This window comes from Naegleria lovaniensis, assembly GCF_003324165.1.
Source record: "Naegleria lovaniensis strain ATCC 30569 chromosome Unknown tig019, whole genome shotgun sequence".
Lineage (NCBI taxonomy): Eukaryota > Heterolobosea > Eutetramitea > Acrasida > Naegleriidae > Naegleria > Naegleria lovaniensis.
In genome coordinates, this window is record NW_025407840.1 from 306,577 (window position 1) to 320,882 (window position 14,306).

Consider the following 14,306-nt stretch of genomic DNA (forward strand, 5'->3'; position numbering starts at 1 on the left):
GTACGATGAAGATTGGTATTCACTTATTTCAACGTCATGTAATGGAAAAATACTGTTCAAAGATTGTGGAACTACGAATCGGTGGTTTGATGATTGTATTGGGGTGATCCGTGGTCGAAATATTCGTGCGTGTTCTTGTGGCAGGGAGACTCATTCCTTAATGATGAACAACAAAGACAGAGGCAGATCATTTGTGACTCTCAAAAAAGTATTGATGCATGCATGCTCTTATTTCATACAAGCCCACGAAGGTCTAATATCTTCAACCTTTACACAACAAACTAAAAAAAAATTCATTTTTGCTCTGCAAAATAATAGTGCTTCATCATACATTGCTGATCAGCAAATTGATTTTATCATCATCATCAACCTACTCTTGAGATGGCAAATAGGAAACTTATGGCCGAGGTCGACAGGACCGTTAAAAAAGTAAATGAAGGGATAGAAAATTTTGATGAATTGGAAGAGAAAGTGTACAGTGCCCAAAGCAGCTCGCAAAGAGATAAATTCGAAGGTGAATTGAAAAAGGAAATTAAAAAACTGCAACGATTGAGAGAACAAATACGTACGTGGATATCCGGAAATGAAATTAAAGATAAAGAATTGTTGGTGGAGAAGAGACAACAAATCGAAAATCGTATGGAAAGGTTTAAGAAATGCGAGCAAAAGACCAAAATGAAGGCCTACTCGAAAGAAGCTTTGAGTAAAAGCCAAGTTGAGAAACGACATAGGAACAAGCAAAATATAATACCCGACTCTAAAGAAAAGAAGCAAGCAAAGAAATGGTTAAAAGATGTGACGGAGCAACTTGCAAATTTAGTGTTAACGATAGATGAGAAAATTGAAGAGGAAGAAGAGAAGGAAAAGAAGAAAGATGATGGCATGATAGAAACCTACCGAGCACGACAACGAAAACATGAGGATTATATCGAGAAGCTGAATCAAATTTATGAGTTTTTAGATAATGATGAAGGAATATTACCGCAAGATTTAGATGATTTGAAAGAATATGTAGAGTATTATATTGATGAAAACGAAGAGGCTGAGTTTGTGGAGGATGAAGAAACGTTCGAAGCTATATTTAGCAAGCAGAAAGAATGGGAAGAATCGGCCCCAAAGGAAGAGTTGGTCGATGTTGATGAAGTCAAGGATAGTATTAAAAATCTGGATGATGAAAGTGAAGAAGAAGAAGATTACGAAGAAAATGAAGAAGATCATGATGAGGATTTAACGGAAGATGAAGATGAAGAGTTGAGTTCTCCCGTATCGACATCATCATCTCGGGATGAAGAAAAGCCTTCAAAATCTGCTACGAGTGCTAAACCCAAAACAACAACGGCAGTTCCAACCACTACAACCACTGCAAAACAACCACAACCCACCATACAAACGCCTGCCACCCAAACAACAACAACCTCAACTTCTTCTGCAAACAAGAAACCAACCAAACCATCACCTCCTGCTATTAACACCACTTCTACTAGTACAACAACCACAGTCCCAACAACAGGAGGGCAAACAACACCTGCCAGTGCTACTCCGACTTCTGTTAAGCCATCATACAGTGATTTGGTCAAATCTCCCAAAACTCCTCTTCAACCTCCTCAACAACCAACCAATGTGGCAACTACAGCAACAACACAAAACAAACCAACATCCAGCGTGCCTCAAACAAGCACAGCAACAGCTACAACAGCAGTTAAAAAGCCAACAGTTTCATATATTGATATTGCACAACAGAATAAGAGCGTGCAACAAGGTCATAATTTGACAGTTGCTCTTAATGACAGTGTCACAACTGGTAGTAAGCAAGCTCCTACAGTCTCAACACCAACATCAACAACACCAACCACTACTGCAGCAACAACAGCACAAACAACAGCAGTCAGCAGTACAAGCAAGAAACAAGCTTCAACAAAACAACCAGCTTCAAAGTCACAATCCCAACAATCTAAGAAGGCACAATCTACTACACCTACTCTTCCAAATACTACGTCAACAACAGCCACCTCTAATACTACTCCCACAAGTAGTGATGCTATCTCTCCCATTCAACCTGTACCTTCCACACCTTCACCAACCACTATTGACAAAAACAATGATGAAACATTCAGTGTAGGAATGCCAACTCAATTTGGATTGGAAGATTTATCCAGTCAGACTCAACAAAATCTGTTTGTTAACCAAATTGGTAAGATGCAACAAGCTGGAGTGATGAATCCACTATTATTTGCTCAAAACAGTGCTATTACTTCTTCATTCCCTCCCCAAATCCCAGGAAACCAAATTCCATCATTCCCACCTGCCACCCCTACCATTGCTACCTCCCCAATTAATACCACACCATCTGTTCCTCCTTCCATTTTCACTAGCAGTTCTACTTATAATAGTGTTGTAAGCAATCAGTTCATGAGCGACATGCTCCACTCAAGTATGAGACATTTACCAGACGCTTATGATTGTAACTTTGTTTACCCATATTTCCCTGTGAACGAAAATCCTCCTCAATTCAGAGCTGAAACTGAAGGTTTTCCAATTGAATGCCCATTACACAACCCAATGCATGCATTGTCCAATCCTGCAACTTACAGCCTGCTATCCGTTGACACACTATTTTTCATCTTTTATTTCCAACAAGGAACTTATTATCAATACTTGGCAGCCAAAGAGCTCAAACGACAAGCTTGGAGATTCCACAAAAAGTATTTGACTTGGTTCCAACGTCATGACAAACCTACTGTAACAACCAATGAATACGAGCAAGGAACATATGTCTACTTTGATGCAGATGCAGGTTGGTGTCAACGAATTAAGGAAGGTTTTAGCTTTGAATATGCATATCTTGAGGATGAGTTGTAACTGATTCGTGATTTCCTCCCATTCCAATTCTCTCCCATATTCTTCAATTCTTAATAAAACCTCATTGAACTTACCTTGATACCATCTTTGCTTTTGTTGTTGTCAGTCTGACTCAACGTTGTCAAAAATGTTGAAATAAAAATGCAACAAGCCAAGTCAGTGGTTGATAGCTGGATATCGAGTTCCGATTCGGAGCAAGAAAACAAAAAAACATCACATCAGGATGTAGTGAACAAGTTTTTTGCTTCGCAACAACAACAACCTGGAAAGCAACATCAAAACAGAAGAATGGGCCTCCAAGCCGATAAACTCTCAACCGAAAGCTTGAAACAACAGCAGAAAAATAAGATGGATAAAATTAATAACAATTTAAAATTTCAAATTTTAAAAAAACATGACATCAGAAAACGCAAAAAGAGAAAGGGAGAAATTGTTGACTATGGAGAAGAAGATGAGGAAGAAACTCTACAAACAAATAATTCATCTTCAACAAATAACAGTGATGGTACTAATAACAGTTCTTTAAAGCGCAAGAATTTGGATCAAAAAAATAGTGATGACATCGATGCAGGAGAAACCAAGTTGAAGCACATCAGCAAAAAGAAGAAGCTCAAAAAGAAAAAAAATGTGTAATTTGATTGAATTTTTAATCTGCAGCTTCGCTAATAATTCGTTCAATAGTTTGCTTTCCTGCCTCATCTACATCCATTTGTTTTAAAAAATCAAAACCTTGATTTAAGCGGTCAACTCTCCTGAATAACGTTAAGCATAGTTTAATGAAAGAGTCAAAAGAAGGTAAACCGATTTCTTGTAAATATGATGGGTCAGTAAATCTGGCTCGTTTGTAAGCCAATCTTAATCTGTTCAATAACGTAAAAGCCTCAGTATGGTGTTTTCCGTTCATTAACGATATTATAAAATAGTATAGTTGAATCCAAAAAGAAGGTTGAAGTTGGAAATTTGACTCTTTGTGCAAGTTCTCAATCTGTGAAAAGGCATACATTGCAAGACGTAGTAAATTTGAGTCGTCGTCTTGAACTTGTGCAGAGGTATTTGCTAAATTAAACCAATCCTGAACAGAATTTGAGTTCAAGGCAGCCTTTCTGAACCATGGCAGAGCTTCTTTTAATTCATTGTTGTTATAATAGCTCAGAGCCACGAGCCTGTAGGCCCTCCTTGATACGTCGTTTTCTTCAAGTGACGAAGGAATAAATGCAAGAATATTAAATATAAATTGTCTTGCTTCTTCAAATTGAGAGTTATCTATTAGTCGATGAGCAAGATCTAACGCTTGGTCTGGTTTTAATTTATCACCTTCCAAATCTTGAATTATTTGTTTTTGATCAATTTTAATTAATTTCTCTTCTGTTTTAATTTCCGATGAGTTGTTGTCGGTATTGAAACTATTTTGACTTGCTCCATGCACATTGTTATTATTATTTTGATCCTTCGGTGTAGTATCAGCTTTTCTAACATGTTCCGAAGATGAAAATCGTTGTGATCCTAAATTTGCGTCGGTGTTATTATTACTATTATTCATTGATGACATCATTGTTATCGAGTTTTGCAAAGGCTTTGAAAGAAATAAATGTCTCATAAGCGAATCTAATCTCCTCTTCGCAGTGGGGGTGTTGCCAGATGAGCTCATATTTTGCATTTTTCGCTGCCAGTTGAAAAACAAAAGCCTTTACAACAATGAAACAATCCGAAAGTGTTCTTCTCGAGGTTGAGAAGAGAAAGCACTGCAAAAATCCGTTTGATGATCGTTTTTTGAAATTGGTATTGTCTTCTTTTCATTCTCACGACACCCTTGAGAATACAGAAAAAGACATGGAAGAATCTATTTACAACGCTTCCGTCCATGTTAGCCTTCGTACTGAATTAATCAAAGAAATGCTGAAACAGACAGCCAACGAGGTGGATAAGCTCGTTATTCAAACAGTAGAGTCTAGGAGAGATCACTTATCTGAAGGATCTTCTGGTACGGCTGTAATTTCTCGGGAACGCTTTCCAAAGTATGATCGTTCGAGATATTTAGCCTATAGCTCTCAGAACGAAAAGAGTATTAAGGAATTTTCTGAAATTGCAATTACAGACGAATATACTTCAAAGAACACCTGTTTGAAGGAGCTTCCTTACTTTACTCCAACGTACTCCAACCAGTTTTATGTTTTAAGCGAGTTAGCATATTATAATGACCACAAGGAATCTATCAACCATTTGGTAGAAGCTGAATGTTTGGATTCGGTTTTTACTGGCTTCGAAAGTGTTCTTACAATGAATGAGGAAAAAATTGAGCATCTTTTTCGTCAGGAAGGCATTGAAACTACCATTTATGAAGATGTTGTACCTCCAGAAGACGATGTTTGGGTGACTTCATACCCAACAGAGGCATGTAATGATGAAAATGTGCTACTCGAAACAACATGGGAAAAAGAAGAGGCTACGAACGAAAGTACCCTTTCTTCACAAGACTCTTCCAGACACCAAAAAGTGTCTTTCATTCAGAAGGACTTTACCTACACTAGGGTGTTCAACTTGGACGCTGCAGTCGAACCACCGAGAGTCAAAGGAAAAGACATGAAACTAAGGTACGTACAATATTGCTTGATTTGTGGATGTTGACGAATGGAATGTTAAGATTGAAGCAGTCCTACGAAGATAACTTGCTAATTCCTTTCTTTAACCGCCAACAGCCTTTTCCCTTAACAGAAAGCTCTCTGACTTCTTGGCAAGATATGATGCACAAAGAAATTTCAGATCTTAATTTCGGTGCCTCTCTCATCTCTCCAGAGATTGACATTGTTAAAATATCTTCATGTATGGGTAACACATTTTGTGATTTCCTTTTTAACAATGATATATGTTATGAACATCCTTCAGTAGATGCAAGAGAAGGTACTGACGAGTATCTATTTGGTGAAACTCCACAAACACAAAGCGAAACAAAGACTATTATTGAAAGGATACTTGAATCGCTGCACCAACGCAAAAACCAAATTCCTATGGTAAAAATCTCGTCGTTGATTCAGGAGCAACTTCGAACGACTACAACTGCAACCCTGACCGAGCTAAGAAAGAAGACCGGGTTATGCAATATTGTTTCTAAACCACGATTCTTCATGGCTCTTCTACATTTTGTTCACCACAACAACTCGAAAACAGAGAGCATTTCGTTCGAATTATCTAATTTTTCAAAAGGCTTGGGTGAAATTCGAGTTGTGAAAAGTCAAAATTAATTAATTTTTTCGCGCCTGATTTAGCTGTTAAAAATTCAATAAAAAAAATGTTTCAAACACCAAAACGTGTAGCTTTTCAAGAGGCTCATCACGATGATGAAGAGGCTCCATCATTAATACTTTCCCGAACTTCAAAGAATCAAACCTCATGTAAGCTCATTTTGAAGAAAGTATCCACCACTCCCCGTAACGAAGGTAATACTTGCACTCCATCCAGATCAACAAGTTCAGGCAGCAACAAAGAAAATATTTCCAACAATTACCCAATTTCTGAGGTATTTGCCTCTCCTGTGCAAGTCAAAAAGAGGGCAACAAGAAGAAGGGTCAACAAGTCAAGCATTGCTACTTCTTGTGTACCATCTGTATCTTCCAATTCATCATCACATTCATCATCCGAGAACGATGTTATAGGCAGCGAAGAAGACAAAGAGCCTTCACCTCTGACGCCAATACAACAAAACCGAGTGGTATCGTCTCCAAAACCACAAACCAGTTTTCTGAATGATTCCATATTTGATTCAAAAACACCAACCAGCCATCGGTATTCTCTCATGAAAACACCTGTCACTAGCCGAAAGCAACCAAAAACTTTGTCACCTGGTCTCTTCTCTCCTTTCAACAGTGTAGCACCTTTACTTAACTCTGTGTACAGCAAGAAATCCAAGTTAGTTAAGGCGAAACCAAAAATTAAATATGGAATTACTGAAGAAGAGCTTAATAAGCATTATACTATTTCAGAATTGAGAGAATACTGTGTTACACATTCAGAGAAGAAGCAATCAGGTCTTTCAAAAAAAGAGCTTGTGGAAAAGGTATTGAAAATTTTAGAACCAACCTCTCAAGTGTTTATTTTGACAAGTCCACGTATTGCTGATATCAAACGAAAGCAGAGAAATTCTGAGCCATTGACAGAGGAGCAACAAGCGATAGCGGATGTTATTGAAAGGTTTGAAGATGATTCTACGTCTGATGATAATGAGATGGATGATGTGGCTTTCAGCAATTTTGCCATCCCTTCTATTCCTTCATCATCTAAAGGGTCCGCTGCTAAAATTGAAAATAATTTGTATTCTCTATTCTACAATCTTGGTCTAAGAAGTATCTCAAGTATGAGATCGTATTGTTTAGAAAATAATATTAATGCCACTGGAAACAGAGACACGTTGAAGAGAAGAATTATTTTACATCTGTCCAAAACTCAAGCTAAAGATTAGCTAACTTTTTTAACTTTTCCAATTCTTCTTTCTTCTTTTCCAAGTCCATCTTTTTTTGTAAACGATCTGGTTGGAAATAATACGCAGAAATGTATCGACCTCCAACATTGAATCCTGATAATCCTTCACAAGCATCCCGAGCATCAAAAATATCTTCGTATACCACATAGGCCGTACCTCTTGTTTTTGTTGTGTTTCCGAGACGAATTTGTCGGATTGCACCAAATTTTCCCAACAAATCATATAATTCCTCCGATGTAATTTTATGTGGTAAATTCTTCAAACAAAGAATTCTATTGACTTTTGGTGGAAGCCGTTTGAGTGCTTGTTGACGGCTCGTTGCTGATGAAGAACCTGTGTTGGAGAGTGGTGTGGATGACATTTTTTTTATTTGACTGATTGAACGAGAAGGCTGGTTGGTGCAAAGAAAAAGTGTGGTTCAACGCAAGCTGCGTAATTTCGTAAAGATATTTACCAACCAGATTTACAAAAAATAGAACATGAATAGCCTGGATCAGCACGAGTTGGAGGCTGAAGCAACTAAAAAGAGGAGATCCTTAAACGACTCGTTCTCCAACAAGACCTCCTCTCGCTCAAAGAAAATCAAAAGAGAAAAGTTTGTAAGTGCGTTACATCGCCCAATGGAATTATTTGAAATTCGTTTCTCAATGGACACAACTCTCCGATGTACAGATTCCACCACTACTCTCCAATAAGCCTTCTCATCAATATAAATTTGATGCTTCCAGATTTGAGTCAGAATTGGATTATTTAAGATTCTTGATGGATCAAAAGGATAAGGAATTGGAGTTATTGAAACGAAGTGTACTTACTCTGACTCACAATCTTTCCAACATTGAAGAAGAAGAGGAAGAAATTGAAACAGCTACCGAGAAATGGCTTGCAGCTACTCAAGAAATACTGCACGCACTACAGAACAAAACCAAGCTTGAGATGAGACAAATACTCGAACAGCTGAACATTGAGCATGATGATGTACAATATGATAGCGAGAATGATTCATTTTCATGAATACAAGTGTTTTCATCCATTTGAATAATTACAAACACGCGAGAGAAAACCAAGTTGAATAAACGCCAAATGAAAAAATGTCGGAGAAACTCACTCGTGATGATTTCAATCCTCCTCTCACTGTTGAAACAACAACGGAAAAGGCTGATAACATCATCAACTCATATCACTCTGTAACTGCTGCTAACCTCACAACAACGCACGGGTCAGAACAAGAAAATGATTCACCAACTACTTCCTCGTGTCATGCCACTTGTCAACCATTCTCATCATCACCGCACAACACACATGAATTTTCGGAAGTGATCCAACAAGTGTCCTCTCTTGAATTAAATTCCAATCCATCCACTCGCTCTGAAATCAATCGTCATGAATCCATCAATTCTTCCATAGGTCTTCCAGATCAGACACACCACAATTTCATAGACTGTCATCCACATTATGATGAGAACTCTAATTTTTTAAACCATTCCACAACATCAACCAATTCTATTAATTCTACCACCAACATCTCGTCAAGTTTCAATTCAATGACCACAACTGAGACACAACAACATCAACGCACCAAATCAACACCTATGGAAGAAGATGAATTTACTCAAGCAGATGAAGAAGCTTCTAAAATACCAAATGAAAAGTGGGCCTTAATGGACAATATTGGATTTCCACCTCCCTATGATTCACATGAAAAAGAATTATATGAACAATATATGACTAGTTCACAACGAAAGAAGTTTTTATCTGAGTGTAAACAATCGTGGCAGGAATATTTCATGACTTCCAATAATGGATGTATGTTGTTGTTGTTGTTGAATCGAACAATAATGATTTCATTTACTTTTTATATTAATAACATCATATTCACCATGTAAAGTTTACAATCGAGTCAGTCACAACAATACTTTAAAATCATTAATTAGGAAATATGGTATTCATCCAATATATAGAAAGAAAATATGGTTAGAATTGAACCATGTTGATAAAAAGATGATTGAAAATCAAGGATATTATCAGAAAATGTTACAAGTTCATCAAAATATTTATAACGAAGCTGAACATCAAATTGATTTGGATTTATCAAGAACATTTCCTCATCATCCTTTTTTCAGACATGCAAATTCTAAAGGAAGAGAACAATTGAAGAGAATTTTAATTGCATTCTCATGGAGATCTCCATATATAAGTTATACTCAATCCATGTAGGTATCTATAGTTGTGTTTGTTGAATTCAATAATGAATTGTGAATATTGTGAAAATCATCATGTATAACCATATTAACCATATCATGTATAACCATATGACTCATATAGGAATTATATTGTTGCCATGCTCTTACTACATTGCGATGAAGAAACTGCCTTTTGGTTATTTGTGGAGCTTGTGGAAGAAATTTTACCAAAAAATTTTTATAATCCACAATTGACAGGAGTACGGTAGGTAGTTTCAATATCATTGGAATAGCATTGAATATTATCATTGTTATATTCATTGATAATCATGGCGTACAAACTCTAGAATTGATTCTCGAGCCTTAGATGAACTGATTAAAAATCGACTACCTAAAATGCATGCTCACTTCCAAAAGCTCAAATTAGATTGTACGGCATTTAGTAGTGGTTGGTTTATGCGTGTGTTCGTTGACATTTTTCCTATAGGTATGTGAAAATTCTTTAACAATTCATGGCATTTGAACTTGTTGTCGCGATCACTCTCATAGAAACAACAATGAGAATTCTTGATTTGGTCTTTGCTGAAGGAAACAAAATTCTTTTCAGAACAGTGCTAAGTTATTTGAAAATTTATGAATCACATCTTTTGGAAATGGATAACATGGGAGATGTTTTGCATTTTATCAACTCAGATCCATGTACCATGTATGATCATATCAAGTTGACAAAGAATATGTTTTTATTTTATAGACTCACTCGACAAGTTTGCCTTTCGTTGAGAACCAAGTACAAAGAACTTATCGAGAAAGAAGATGAAGAATTAGAGAACAGGAGAAGAATGCTCAAAAAATAATTCTCAAATATAGGGACTTAGGTTTATCGTTTCAACTCATTGATAATCGATTTAAGTTCTTGAGTAATCCTAGATTCAATAGTATACAAGTTTTTATCCTGCTGCTCCTTCAACCTTACTGCTTCCAATTGCAGCTGCCTCACTTCTTTTTCCAATTGAGTTACTTGAGTTTCCTTCGAGTCCAGCTTAAATTGATAAGTATCTAGCTCCTTTTTGTGATTAAGTGAGAGTTGATTAAGCTTCTCCGCGCTCTTAACTGTTTGTTCATCTGCATCTTTTAGTTTGAGTTGTAATTGATTAATCAAAAGAGATTTTTGTTCTGATTCATTGGTGGTATCTGTTAATTGCCTGTCTATGAGCTGAATTTTCTCATTTACTTTTGTGAGGTTTGATTCCAGTTGCTTGCATTTGTTCTTCAGTCGTTCATGTTCTTCTCCCAGTTGGTTAAACTTTTCCTTTTCATATTGTAACTTTTCATTAAAGAGCTTCTCTGAGTGAATTTTGTCTTCGTCGCACTTGCTCTTGAGATCAATGAGAGCTCTCTCCTTTTCCACTTCCATTTCTGAAATCTTTTGTCGTATTTTGCTGTATTCTTGCTCAATTAAGGTCAAGGATCTCAAACTGCTTTGCAATATTTCAATTTGCCGATGAGTGTCAATAAGCTGAGCATTCAACTCGCTTTTATCGTTTTGGGCGCTGTAGAGTTTTTGATTGGTGCCCACTAACAATTCCTCCTTTACGGTCAACTGTTCATTGAGCTTTTTGATCGTTGCTTCATTTCTACTTTTTTCTTTTTGTAAGTCATCGATCAACTCTTTGCACTTTTGCAATTCGTCTGTGGATTCCCTTAAATTCTTTTTAGTTTCAATATGGCTCTTTGTTTCATGAGCCAAATTCTGCTCCAAAAGCAAAATCTTTTCTTCAAATTCCTTCATTTTACTATAGTAGCGTTGTTCGTTTTCCTTTGTTTCTTTCAAGTCCGAAATTAAGCGAATATTTTGTTTTTCCAGCTCAGAAATTTGTTCGTGAGCACCTCGTATTTGACTCGAGTAAGTATTTTGTTGTGTGATGACTTGTGTTTGTAACGTTTCAATTCGTCTCTGTTGTAGAAGGTTAGTGACTTGACATTACTGTAAGAAAACATACATTTTGAATGTTACTCATCTCGGATATCTCCGATTTTAGCCTACTGGACATCTCAGTTTCCTTTTGTTTGGTTATTTGCATGTCATAATTTCTTCTTGTAATTTTATCAATTTCTTGAAGCGTTTTAAAGTCAACTTCGTTACCAGTGAGCTAAATAATTTTGTAAGACATAATTCTCATATTATTGTATGAGTAAACCCACCTTCAAATCTGTGATCATATAATTTTCGTGAAGGGCTTCAAGAATGTATTTGCCTCCTCTTACACCAATGTAATTCCATCTCAAGTCAACCGACTGCAGGGAGTTGTTCACTCTGATTGCATTTGCAAGAGCATTGGCACCTTCTGGAGTAATCTTATTGTTTCGAAGATCCAAAGTTTGGATTGATTTGTTGGTTTTAAAGCCTCAGCAATTTCCGATACACCAGTTTCGTACACTCCCAAACTATTCCACTCACATTTTAATTCTCTTAGACTGAATGTTTTGCTAATGAGTTGTGCCAATCCGCTTGATCTATACAGATTGGAACCTCTGAGATCAATCGATTCTATCACTCGAGACTGTATTAAACCTTGACACACTGAATCAACGCCAGAGTCGCCCATATAGCTTTCTGCTAGATTGATGTAAGTAAATGTTTGGTTTCCATGCAGTGCTTGTCCGATAGCAATACCATTCTTAGTTCCAAGAGTTAATTCTCCCAAATTTAAAGTCTGAGTACAATCATCATCGTCAGGAAGATTAACAATGGTTGGGTGTGGTTCAATTCCTTGTTCTCGACATCCCACAATGTACTGCTTTTTGAATTGCTTCATTTTTTTTAATTCAAAAAAACGTAAATTTTTGGCGCGTTCCATCGCCATCACTACGTTGGAGAGATGATGATACACAAGTAAGGTGTGGGAAAATAAGATAGCGACGACTATTATTATGCAGTCGTCTCATCATTCATTACAACCTTTGTGTAAAAGTAATGAATCATAATAGGTACGCTCATGGTTTTGCCAAGTATGTTTGTGAGTGAGTCGTGCTGTTCTTCGTTCCAATACACGACTACTCGTTCTAAAGTCGATGCATCGACCTCAATTTTAAAAACAATAAAATCCAAATCATTGGTCGTTCTAACATAAATGGCCATATCTGATGTTGAAAATTCAACTTCTACCTTTTTGATCTTTTCATCGTACATGTGATGATGATGATGGTGGTGGTGTTGGAATGTTGGATTGGTTAGTAAGCTCTTTTGCTGCTGTTCTATGGTTGATTCTGAGTTGAAACATGACAACATTAAATCTCTCAATATCATTTGTTTCTTGACCTCTGCAATGGTTTGTCTCATTTGAGGGAACGTTAAAAATGGAATTCTCTTAATCATGACTCCTGCAGAACTGACAAGCCTCTTGTCGGAATAAACTTCTTGAGTTGCTACAAAGTGATAAGTGCTGTCTTGGACCTTTTTAAAAGAATTGGTTTTGAATCCTCGGAGTAAACAATTTTGGAACGCTTCCAATTCTCGGGTGATTGGTTGGGTATAGGGATCGCTCGCAATTATTTCACTTGACCACTCAGTAATGCCAGTCTGTTGAGTATCAATTCCAATATTTTCACTTGGGAGTGTATTTGTTGTCTTGTGCAATGTATTGGAAATAGGTTTTAAGAAATTAAATTGTCGTGCCACAGAGAGTGGAACGAAAACAGGAGGATTAAATATCATAACAGGACAAGTTTGCTTCAGAGCATTTCCACCACATGCCTCCAGTGTTACAATTATATTCTTATCGCCATAGTAGTTGATCCAAATACCATCACATTTCATGGATACTTTGTCTGATGGAAAATTATTCTCACGTATAATGTAATGCTCGAATTCTCTCATCACTGTTGTGCTTTTTAAGAAAGTCTCAGAGGAAGATGTTAAATTAGAATCTGGTCTCAAAGAACTCTTGTCTGTCACAATACAGTTCGTACGGGTTGATACTAAATGATATAATTTGCAAACAGCAAGTAATTTGCTCTCAAAAACTTCAATAAGGTTATCTCTCACAAGCGCGTTCATTAAATCTTCCGAGATTGCCTTGATTTCCTTTGAGCTGCTCGAATCTTTTTTAGTCTTTTGAAAACTAACACTAGTCAATGTTTTCTTGTCAGGAGAAAAGACAATATCCAAGTTTAACAATGTTGAACCTAAAGAGAAAATATGAGTATTACTCAATGGATCAAGCATGTCTTGATATGCATATTCTTCGTGGCCTAGTAATTCATTCATTTGTTTTGCAACGCTGTTGAGAATTCTTTCTACGACTTCAAACAGTTGTAAATGAGAAACAGTTTTTTCGCTACACTTTTTGATAACATCTAATAACTCCTTTTCTTGGAATTGAATCTTTTTAAATTCTCTTATGGACTTGGATTGTTGTGTTAGTTTTTCATATTGTGTCTTGTCTGAACCCTCTTTACTGATGAGAGCACCTTGTTCCTGAATTTTCGATTTTAATGATGACATGGCATGTTTCAAGATTTCTCTTCTTTCAATGATATTATCACTCATTTGAAGGGCATGAACCACACCATGATCTTGCACATCTTTAAGTTCTCTATCCAATTTGGCAATAACTTCTTTAATCTTATCCCAATCATTTGATGTAGTATTTGATTGAGCTGAAGAGGAATCTACTGAAGAGGGAGCCTGTGATGATGATCCCGATGGTGTCAAGCTTGTGGGCACAAAGGGCGAAGAGGATGAAGAGCCTGAAAGCATTTTTTTTTATCGCGTCATCAAAAATGATCCCAGC

At 36.7% G+C, this 14,306-nt stretch overlaps 9 protein-coding genes across 9 annotated transcripts; 6 read left to right on the plus strand and 3 right to left on the minus strand.

Annotated features, from left to right (window-relative positions):
* Positions 1-381: 381 nt before the first annotated feature.
* On the plus strand, positions 382-2,859 carry C9374_003373 (uncharacterized protein; the record flags this gene model as incomplete). The annotated part of the gene is made up of 1 exon (XM_044692894.1): positions 382-2,859. One exon carries the CDS (start codon positions 382-384, stop codon positions 2,857-2,859), a length of 2,478 nt encoding a protein of 825 aa, XP_044549551.1.
* A 141-nt stretch (positions 2,860-3,000) lies between these two features.
* C9374_003374 (uncharacterized protein) lies at positions 3,001-3,492 on the plus strand (the record flags this gene model as incomplete). The annotated part of the gene is made up of 1 exon (XM_044692895.1): positions 3,001-3,492. The coding sequence occupies one exon, from the start codon at positions 3,001-3,003 to the stop codon at positions 3,490-3,492; it is 492 nt and encodes a 163-aa protein (XP_044549552.1).
* A 13-nt stretch (positions 3,493-3,505) lies between these two features.
* On the minus strand, positions 3,506-4,516 carry C9374_003375 (uncharacterized protein; the record flags this gene model as incomplete). The annotated part of the gene is made up of 1 exon (XM_044692896.1): positions 3,506-4,516. The coding sequence occupies one exon, from the start codon at positions 4,514-4,516 to the stop codon at positions 3,506-3,508; it is 1,011 nt and encodes a 336-aa protein (XP_044549553.1).
* Positions 4,517-4,554: 38 nt separating this feature from the next.
* C9374_003376 (uncharacterized protein) lies at positions 4,555-6,098 on the plus strand (the record flags this gene model as incomplete). Its single annotated transcript, XM_044692897.1, has 2 exons — positions 4,555-5,450; positions 5,501-6,098. 2 exons carry the CDS (start codon positions 4,555-4,557, stop codon positions 6,096-6,098), a joined length of 1,494 nt encoding a protein of 497 aa, XP_044549554.1.
* Positions 6,099-6,145: 47 nt separating this feature from the next.
* Positions 6,146-7,312, plus strand: C9374_003377 (uncharacterized protein; the record flags this gene model as incomplete). Its single annotated transcript, XM_044692898.1, has 1 exon — positions 6,146-7,312. The coding sequence occupies one exon, from the start codon at positions 6,146-6,148 to the stop codon at positions 7,310-7,312; it is 1,167 nt and encodes a 388-aa protein (XP_044549555.1).
* Positions 7,313-7,812: 500 nt separating this feature from the next.
* On the plus strand, positions 7,813-8,344 carry C9374_003378 (uncharacterized protein; the record flags this gene model as incomplete). The annotated part of the gene is made up of 2 exons (XM_044692899.1): positions 7,813-7,932; positions 8,006-8,344. The coding sequence occupies 2 exons, from the start codon at positions 7,813-7,815 to the stop codon at positions 8,342-8,344; spliced, it is 459 nt and encodes a 152-aa protein (XP_044549556.1).
* Positions 8,345-8,421: 77 nt separating this feature from the next.
* Positions 8,422-10,367, plus strand: C9374_003379 (uncharacterized protein; the record flags this gene model as incomplete). The annotated part of the gene is made up of 5 exons (XM_044692900.1): positions 8,422-9,136; positions 9,219-9,543; positions 9,656-9,778; positions 9,861-10,000; positions 10,063-10,367. 5 exons carry the CDS (start codon positions 8,422-8,424, stop codon positions 10,365-10,367), a joined length of 1,608 nt encoding a protein of 535 aa, XP_044549557.1.
* A 23-nt stretch (positions 10,368-10,390) lies between these two features.
* C9374_003380 (uncharacterized protein) lies at positions 10,391-12,329 on the minus strand (the record flags this gene model as incomplete). Its single annotated transcript, XM_044692902.1, has 4 exons — positions 10,391-11,467; positions 11,514-11,663; positions 11,716-11,918; positions 11,972-12,329. 4 exons carry the CDS (start codon positions 12,327-12,329, stop codon positions 10,391-10,393), a joined length of 1,788 nt encoding a protein of 595 aa, XP_044549558.1.
* Positions 12,330-12,442: 113 nt separating this feature from the next.
* Positions 12,443-14,272, minus strand: C9374_003381 (uncharacterized protein; the record flags this gene model as incomplete). The annotated part of the gene is made up of 1 exon (XM_044692903.1): positions 12,443-14,272. One exon carries the CDS (start codon positions 14,270-14,272, stop codon positions 12,443-12,445), a length of 1,830 nt encoding a protein of 609 aa, XP_044549559.1.
* Positions 14,273-14,306: the final 34 nt, after the last annotated feature.